The sequence below is a fragment of the Microtus ochrogaster genome, chromosome 6 (assembly GCF_000317375.1).
Source record: "Microtus ochrogaster isolate Prairie Vole_2 chromosome 6, MicOch1.0, whole genome shotgun sequence".
Lineage (NCBI taxonomy): Eukaryota > Metazoa > Chordata > Mammalia > Rodentia > Cricetidae > Microtus > Microtus ochrogaster.
In genome coordinates, this window is record NC_022013.1 from 2,887,066 (window position 1) to 2,896,785 (window position 9,720).

Genomic DNA, 9,720 nt, shown 5'->3' on the forward strand with positions numbered 1-9,720 from the left:
TGTAGACCAGGCTGGTCTCGAACTCACAGAGATCCGCCTGCCTCTGCCTCCCGAGTGCTGGGATTAAAGGCGTGAGCCACCATCGCCCGGCTCCAATAATAATTCTTTGAATTGGACTTTTGAGATAGTTGGGATATAACATTGACACAATGCTTATAATCAACTTGAAAATTACTTTAGTAAATGTGTGAGTGAGTTGAAGGAACAATGTCTTGAATGGGTGTCACGCCACCTCCTGTGGGGTCTGCGTGATCGCTCACGTAAGACATGGCACAAGCTTCAAGGAAGAGTGCCTTTAGAGAAGGTGTGTGTGTGTGTGTGTGTGTGTGTGTGTGTGTGTGCTGTGCTTCCTTCATTGGAGCCCTTGCACTTTTGGCATTACCTGCTCATGTTCTAAGGAACACAGTCTGGTTTCTTCTGGAAGGGAAGATAGTATGTTTAAGTTTCCAGAGTCTACTGATGAGCCATTGCCATATATAGGAGTATATGATGCTAATGGAGGAAGATGGGTTAACATTCAAGGGAAAAAGGTTTCCAAGTTTAATCTGGTGCTTATCAAATAAAGAACAAAAGGCAAACTTAATTAAGCAATTAAAACATATTCAGCAAAAATGGTATAAGGATAGAAGAAAGAGATTGATGTGGGATTCTTCTCTGCATGCTGTGAATACCATTGGTTAATAAAGGACTGCTTTGAGCCTATAGCAGAGCAGGGCACTAAGAGCTGGGCAGGGAGGACTAGGCTGAATGCTGGGAGAAAGGAGGTTGAGTCAGAGAGAAGCCATGGAGCCACTGTCGAAGATAGACATACTGAAATTTTGCTGGTAGGCCACGACCTCATGGTGATGCACAGATTACTGGGAATGGGTTAAATTAAAATGTAAGGCTAGCTGATAAGAAGTTAGAGCTAATAGGCCAAGCAGTTTCTTAAATAATGTAGTTCTGTGTGTTTATTTTGGGGCTGAGTGACTGGGAACCAACAGGCGGCCTCCTTACTATAAGAGATAAATGCCTATAACTTCTTGAGATTGGTTTTGGGAAAGGTTTAAAAAGGAGTTAGAAATATGAAGAAGAAAAAGGAAAAAAGAAGTTCTTCTGCATAAATTACAGAAATATAAAAGAACCGTAGACTGTGTGGTTGTTAACCACAACCGCTTGCCCTTAGCTCAAAATGCCATAAACTCATAGCCTAGATAAAGATTTCTATTGAAACTAATGCCAAGCCATGTCTAGCATCACCAACCGCAGACTCACACCAGGGACATCTGTCTGATGAAAATCTATTCTCATGTATCTTGTATAATGATTCTAAGAAAAATCTGTATACAAGAAAAAACAATACATGCTGTTAAACAATCTTTTCTGTATAAAGGGTGAGCCTCATGCCTGGCAAAGACGCATTTAGATGCAATTCCTTAGAGTCTTGTGTCTGTTTGTCATTTGCTGACTCCTTACCCACCTATTCCTGAGACCCTATTCCATCTGTCCCAGGGCCCCAGCTGAGCTGGTCAGTTCCCAGCACCCATTTCAGGCTGCTCCCAATGGCCTGTAACTCCAGTACTGGGATCTGACTTCTTCTAGCCACTGTAGACAGTGCACTCATCTGCACATAACCATATCCCCACACATATGTATGCATATACAGCAAAAAACGCAACGTCTTTTTAACAATGTTTGAATATACGAAAGAAGGAACCCTGATGTAATTAGTCCTGAAATATTGGGTACAGGAGAGAACTGGCAATGAAAGCCTTGTTAATTTGGAGTTCTTGTTTTGAGGAAAAGGGGATGGCAGCAGGATCCTCGAGATGTGTGTGGGTTTTCAGGAAGGAGAACATGCACCCCATCACTTGATAACGTCTCTACTTGATAGATGCTTAATAAATATTGGAGTAAAAATACTTTGAAGAGTTATTTAAAAATAATTTAAAAATTATTAACTTCTTGTCATGATAGAAGTTAATATTGCTCATCAGTTTGACAGCATCTAGAATCACCTAGAGATGACAAACCTCTAGGCCTGTCTGTGAGGGAGTTTCTAGGTCAGATTAATTGATGTGAGAAGACCCACTCTGACAATGGACAGCACTATTCCATGAGCTCTGTTGTCTGCTGGCCCAAGCTCCCTGGGATACACAAAACTGCTAATGGTATCAGGTTCTCATCCCATCTGCTCCCAGCCTCCCAAAAATTGAACTTTGAAGCGTCTGTTTCGTGGGGATCTACTATGATTCTGAAGCAGTTTCTAAAGGTACGTGTCTGGATGTGCTAACGTACAGTTTCACATCTTCTGTGCTTTAGAGAGACCCCTTGAAGGATCGGGTGAGAGCCAGCTGTGCTAGCCCAGATGTGTAGCTGAGGCACTTGGCAGTGAGCTTGAGACAGACAGTGTGGGGTAGGGGTACCGATCTGTTTAGAGTGGAGGAATTAAGCTGAGCACGAGCAAGCAAGCCCGTGAGTCTGTACACATCATTTCTCCGCGCTCTCCACTGTGGATGGGACGTGATCAGCCGCTTCCAGCTCCTGCCTTGACTTCTCCACAACGATGGATTGTAACCTGGAATTGTAAGCTGAAAGAAACCCCGTTGTCTCCTATGCTGCTCTCTGCCAGGGTATTTTATCACAGCAACAGAAATAAAACTAGAATAGTCACCTAGCCAACGTGTGCTGGAATGAGGACTTCCTCTCCTTGTCCACAACTTGAGGGAACATTAGAAGCCTCTCAGGAGGCTCACAGGCATCAAAACAGGGTTTCCCTTTTTTGTACTGCAGTGCACTGGGAGACGTTATTTAAAGTTATTTGGAGAGGGAAGTGTTAAGATAGATGGAAATGTCAAGTTAGGTGAGAATCTGTCAGGAAACCCTTTTATCTCAAGTCATTTTAGAAGTATTTCTATAAGCATGCCATACTCTACTGTCTGCCATAGCCTTGGAAATAATATCTTCCTTTGATGATGAAGAACCTTTTCAGCGATGTCAGATCACTGAGCCTGGATTTCCAGAATCTGTAAAGGCAAATTTGGCAGCACATCTACAGGGAGAGAAGGTAAGTGGAGACAGGAGAATCCTGGGAAGACGGTGGGCCTGGTGGATGCAGCGGTGATGAGACTGTCTTCAAACAGGTGGATGGCCAGGACTGACACCAGAAGTTGTTTCTAAGCACTTACATGTGTGTGTGTGTGTGTGTGTGTGTGTGTGTGTGTGTGTGTGTGTGTGCAGGTGTACACACACACACACACACACACACAGACACACACACTTGGATGGAGACTTGCAGGCTTAAGTACACTTGCAGAAATTCTCAGAATCAGAGAAGTAAGAAAAATATTATTGGGCATTTTTTTTGTATTACTGTTTTTTGAGAGAGAGGGGAAGAAGAAAGAGAGAGAACATAAAATTGGGTGGGTAGAGAGGTAGGGAGAATCTAAGAGGTGCTAGGAAAAGAGAAAATGACCAAAATATATGTAAATGAACAAAAGTATGAAGATACTTTTTAAAATAAAATAAAAAATAGAATGTTTTATACACACCCAACAAAAAAAGATTATCTAAAACTATTTAAGGCCAGAAAATAATGATTATTTATGAGAAATTAGAAATAAAAATATAAAAGCCAACTATTTATAAAGTAGTTGAGGAATGCCCTAAGAAAATAAACAAAAGTTCTAAGGGTCATTCTGATTTGGGGGTTGTTTTAAAAAGAGAATGCTAGCCGGACACTGGTGGCTCATGCCTTTAATCCCAGCACTCAAGAGGCAGAAGTAGGCGAATCTCCGTGAGTTTGAGGCCAGCCTGGTCTGCAAGAGCTAGTTCCAGAACAGGCCCCAATGCTACAGAGAAGCCCTTTCCCGAAAAACCAAAAATAAAAATAAATAGATAAATAAAAATAAAAAAGAGACTTCGCTGATGTAATTATAACTAGGATTGGGGAACATGACAATTTTAAAGAGAGTAATGAATACAGCTTCTGGGTCCTCCCTGGGTCTACCGGCCTTTGAGGGCATACACAACTTTAGGTTTTCATGCCCAAATTATAGTCATTCAAGCTGTCACACCAGGAGGACAAGACATTAGAACCATTACCTTCCTTAGGAGCCCTACTCAGGATGTACACACACGTGCCCACTACCTGCCGTACCCACGGGATATCATGGTAAACTTCCCGTGCTTTTCTTCTTTGGCCAAAGCGTGCTGCCTCGGGTACTGTGTCAAGGTGGGAATAGCATCCCCATGGCTGGTGGTATCGCTCAGAGGATGGGCTTTGAACTTGACAGTGGTGTTTTCCTCATGGTGCTTCCATTCCCAAAAACACTAGAGAACACTCTGTTCAGAGTGGCCCTTTGCCCAGCTCCCTATCTCTTCCCTCTTCTGTTGCTATGAGTTCAGGACTCATAGTTGCCTTGGGCTTCTCTCCTTTGTGTTTCCCTGCTGGCACACTTGCTCCCATTTTCACCATTTCCAGAATAGAAAATTCTATGGGGCTGGAGAGATGGCTCCGACTGATCTTCCAGGGGACCATTCCCAGCACCCACATGGCAGCTCACAACCGTCTGTAACCTCCAACACTCTCACGCAGACACACATGCAGGCAAAACACCAAGAAAATGGAAATGGATAAATTAAAAAAATGAAGCTCTACCCCCTCCGGATGAAGTTGGAACCTACAGATACCTATGTGTATTGAGATGGAACTGAAATGGATTGCTCTTCTACGTTCTTAGTCTTCTTCTGTGCTCTCCAGGGCTTACATCCAACCAACTGTGCATAGGAAATGCTTGAAACAACCTCTTACCCATGCTCTTGCTGCTGTAGGTAACCCTCACCCCTAATCACCCTAACGAAGCTCATTGGGCCATTCTCCCAAAGCCGGGAGAAGAGTGGGAGTTGGGGGTAGGCGTGTTAGTTTCTGTCAACCTGACTCCAGCCTAGACATACCTGGGACATCTCAATTGATGTGGTGCCCACCTCAGATGGGCCTGTAGGCATCTTGTGTGGTGTTTTCCTGATTGTGAGTTGATGTGAGAGGGCCCAGCCACCGTGGGTGCTGCCGTACCTGGGCAGGTGGGTTTGTATTGTATGAGAAAGGCACTGAGCTAGCTGGGGCAGCGGGGCACAAACCTGTAAGCGGCGTTTCTCCTTGGTTTCTGCTTCAGTTCCTGCCTCCAGGTCCCTGCACTGAGCTTCCCTTCTAGTTTATAATGGACTATAATCTGTAAGCCAAGTAAACCTTCTCCTCACCAAGTTGCCTTTGGTTATGGTGTCACTCACAGCAATGGAAAACAAACTAAAAACTAAACAGTAGAGAGAGGGGATAATGGGAGTAAACATGACCAAAGTATATTATATGCATCTATGAATATATCATGATGACTCAATATGAAGAACATACTTTGGAAAATAGCTTTTGTTTTTAACATGTAGAAGATGTTTCCCTTTAATTATCTCCCAAGCAATATAATAAACACCAAGTAGATACCACCTACCTTGTATTATAATTATAAATGATGCATTTAGGAAGGTGTGTAAAAGTTATATACAAAACCTATGCCACTTCATATAAAACAATTGGGCATCTGAGGGGCTTTTATCTTTTGGAGTCCTGGAATCAATTCCCTTTGGATACCAAGAAACAACAGTACACATTTCAGATATTTTACTAATTCAAACTTTCCTTTTTCCTCAAAAGTGTCTAACTTGTTAAGTAGAAGGCAGCTGGTTCAGATTTCTGATCTCCACAAACCATCCAAAAGGGACCCCCAACTTACCTTTCCTATGACATCTGTCAACAGCTTGAGAGAGCGAGGATCGTGAACCAGAGAGTCTGTGTAAAAGGAGCCAAGGTATTTCCTGGGGTCAGATGAATTGTCCTGGGCACAGAGATCTGGGCGCATGTTGAATCCATGGGCGATTCTTCCCACTGTGAAGGGGAAAGCACCACCTGCAAGGAGGTAGAGGCAGGGGGGATGGGATTTCAAGTCCAAAGACTAATAATTGCTTGGGCTACAGAGTGAGTTTAAGGCCAACCTGGGAAACTTTAGTGAGAGATTGTCTCAAAATAAATGTAAGTAGCTGGAGAAACATCTCAGGAGGTTCTTGTTGTTCTTACAGAAGACCTATGATACCTAGCACCCATGAAGGGTGGCTCACAACTACCTAGAACTAGTGCCAGTGGCTCTGACACCCTCTTCTGGTCTCAGAAGGCAGCTGCACACACATGGCACACCACACACACACACACACACACACACACACACACACACACACACATCAACAACAATAACGACATAACAATAACAATAAAGCTTGGCTGTAGCTTGACATACAGCATGCCTAGCATGTGTGAGGCTCTAGAGTCAATGCTCAGTACCACTACAAATAAATAATAAAAAACAAATAAACAAACAAATAAAAAATGGATGGGGAAACAGTTCACTTGGTAAAGTGAACCACCATGCAGTGACAGTGTGAAGACCTGACTTTGAATGCCAAATGTACATTAAAAAAAAGTCAGATACCCACCTATAATCCCTGTTCTGGGGAGATGGAGATAGAAGGATCCCTGGGCTTTTTAGCCAACCAGTTTAGCCAGATTGGTGTGCTCCAGGTTTAGTGAGAGACCCTGTCTTTAAACAAACAAACAAACAAACAAACAAACAAACAAAAAAGGAATAAAAAGGTGGGTGGCACCAGAGGACCAATACCCAATATTGGCCTCCTTGGCCTTGACCTCCACATGCATCCACACACACATGCATCCACACACACATGCATCCATATACACATGCATCTACACACACATGCACCCACACACATGCATCCATATACACATACATCCACACACATGCATCCACACACACATGCACCCACATACACATACATCCACACACACATGCACCCACACACACATGCATCCACATACACATGCATACACACATGCATACACACATGCATACACACATGCATCCACACATGCATCCACACACAATGCACCCCCACACAATGCATCCACACACACATGCATCCACACACACATGCATCCACACACAATGCACCCACATACACATGCATCCACACACATGCATTCACATACACATGCATCCACAAATAAACATGCTAAATATCCACACAAAAGAAGAGACCAGAACCATCTCTCTCCTTCAAGTACTGTCCTTTGTCCTCTCCTCACCCATGAATGCGCGGAGGAAGGGGCGCATGAGAATACAGGGAGAAGGAGGCCGTCTGTGTGCTAGGAGGAAAGCCCTCATCAGAAACCAACCCCGTCAGCACTATAGTCTTGGACGTTTAGCCCCCAGAACCGTGAGAAAATGTTGCTCTAAGTCACCCTGTCGGTGGCATTTTCTTAGGCCAGTCTGAGCTGATATGAATAGGGCCTCACCTCCATGTGCAAAGCACACTTTGAGTTTGGGGAACTTCTCAAACACCCCACCCATGATCATGGAACAAATGGCCACGGTGGTCTCCGACGGCATTCCTAGAAGAGGAAACGGGTTACATGATTCAGGGCTGGTTAACTTCAGCGAGAAGCTTAGTGACAGTGGCTGCAGAGCGACAGCTAGACTGGGGGATTGTCAGTGAGATGAAACACGGGGCCCCTGTGCTCAGAAATGATCCGAATGTAGACAGGGCGTTACTTAGTCAAGAAGAATCATTGACGGCCCCCATTTGCTACTTCAAGGATGCATCCACACACACATGCATCCATACATAAGAGTTCCATAAGAGATGGAACTGACAAGGGGCCTCGCTTTGGTCCTGATGGGGCAGGCAAGCATTGGAGGTAGTTTAGCTTGGGATTCCTGTTTAGTTTGGGGTTGTACACACCTCCCCTTGTAATAATGCCCTTGGCAGCCCAATCCCTTCGCTTGCACACACTGTGCGAACATACGTGCACACCTCTTCAAACAGTGAACCGAGAGACCTCAGAACTGCTAGGCCCCCGACCTGCACCAGATTACATGCATTCTCATCTCTGAGTGATGTTGTCAGGTTTCCCCAGCTGCGGTAACCATCAAATTTTGTTCATTTCTGCTCAAGTGTATTCCCAATATATCCAGCTAGGAAGACGAAAAGGACCTATCTGCCCTGAACGGGTTTGGGGTACATATACAGTAAGGCAAAACCATTTCTTCCCGTAGCCTATTAGGGAGAGTCCTCTATTATCACCTTATGCCTATGTATAACTGGGCAGGTATATAATTAAAATGAAATGCATTATGGGAAGTGGCACTCATGATAAGTGTTAGGTCCCAAACCCCAAAAGGCAGCCACTGGCTATGTTTCAAGATGAGTATGGGCTCAGTTCTGGATTACTGGCAGATAGATAAAAGCTCACAAGCAACACTGCTCAGAAACCGAGTTTCTCTTTGCCAAGAAGAGCCACTTCCCTTCTCTCTTTCTACCTCAGGAAACAGGCATTTAGTTACATACCAAAGCCTACACCAACCTTCAGACTCCTTCAGTCCCTACTAACATTTCGGGCTCTTCTGGATCTAAACCCTCAGGCCACTCCAGTTTACAAGTTCTTCCTCTCCCAACCCTGCAGCCACCTGCGCCCTTTCAAGCCCACCACTCTCCCACCCCACCCCTGGCCTTTCTCTCTGCTCCTCTCTGCCTTCTGAGAGGGAGCCACGGCAGCTCCGGACTCTCCAAATGCCTCTGGCTATTCTCTCTACCACACTAGAGAGTCCCATGGCAGCTTTATATTTACACTAAACCTTTTCTTTCTATGCACTCTGGATCAGTCCAGTTCAGTGGTTTAACTGCACCTTCACTTATCCTAAAAAACCAAAAAACCAAAACAAAAACATGTGACCCAATCTAACAAACAAAACAGAGAGCCAGACTGTCAGTCTTGACAATGTATCTCCTACCATCTGTACTATCTGTTCACCTTGAATAAAGTTATCCTGAAAATCCGTGTGAGTCTTTATTTTCAGCTATTTGGGTAAGGGGCGAGAAGCTGGAAATCCCTGGCCTGGCCCTGACTAGCAGTAACACCGATTGCCCTTCAGGTTTCTTCTCAGGGCTGAGGAGCAAACCCACATCCTTGAGCTCGCTAGGCAAGTGCTCTACCACTGAGCTGAGTTCCCAGCCCCTCTCCTTTCAGTTTTAGATGCATGGTGTTAGTCTTCCGGGCAGAATGATACCTTTTGTAGTGTTCTGCCTCTTGGCCTGGGAGCAGTTATTTGATGTTCTAGCTGTGTTTCTTCATGGAGGATATTCTTCCTCTTGTCTTGTAGGGTTTTTGTGGAGTTTTGTAAATAATAACGTCAATAAGGTTTTTGGTTATGACTTCACATTGGAGGTGTTTAGCAAACACTGGTCAGTTCTCTTGTCTGTTTCCTCATTCTGCCAGTTAGACAAAAGCCAGCTTTCCTCAGGAACTTGTGAAGCTGGTTCCCTTCTACCAAAGGAGCCATTTCATTATCAGAAGGGACAGATGGCTGCCCGTGGTGCCTATTAGCATACCAAAGTGCATGCCAGCCTTCAGGCTCCCTCGGTAACACAAGTACCTATTACACATTTCAGAGTACATGATGGTGTCCTGGTTTTTCTCACTCCCTCTTAGCCAGTACCTCCTCCAGGAGAAACTTTCCTCCCCTAGCTTCTCTTCTCTTCTCTTCTCTTCTCTTCTCTTCTCTTCTCTTCTCTTCTCTTCTCTTCTCTTCTCTTCTCTTCTCTTCTCTTCTCTCTTCTCTT

At 44.4% G+C, this 9,720-nt stretch overlaps 1 protein-coding gene across 3 annotated transcripts in view; it reads right to left on the reverse strand.

The window, feature by feature from the left end:
• Acmsd (aminocarboxymuconate semialdehyde decarboxylase) overlaps positions 1-9,720 on the reverse strand; it is a 36,771-nt gene that overhangs the window by 8,062 nt on the left and 18,989 nt on the right. For 2 of the 3 annotated variants that reach the window (XM_013346663.1, XM_005348239.2), the window contains exons 7-8: positions 7,397-7,492; positions 5,766-5,938 (exon numbers count right to left, since the gene is read on the reverse strand). In XM_013346663.1, the coding sequence (XP_013202117.1) occupies positions 5,766-5,938; positions 7,397-7,492 (269 nt within the window). The remainder of the gene's footprint in view (positions 1-5,765; positions 5,939-7,396; positions 7,493-9,720) is intronic. The other variant, XM_013346662.1, reaches the window with a different exon arrangement.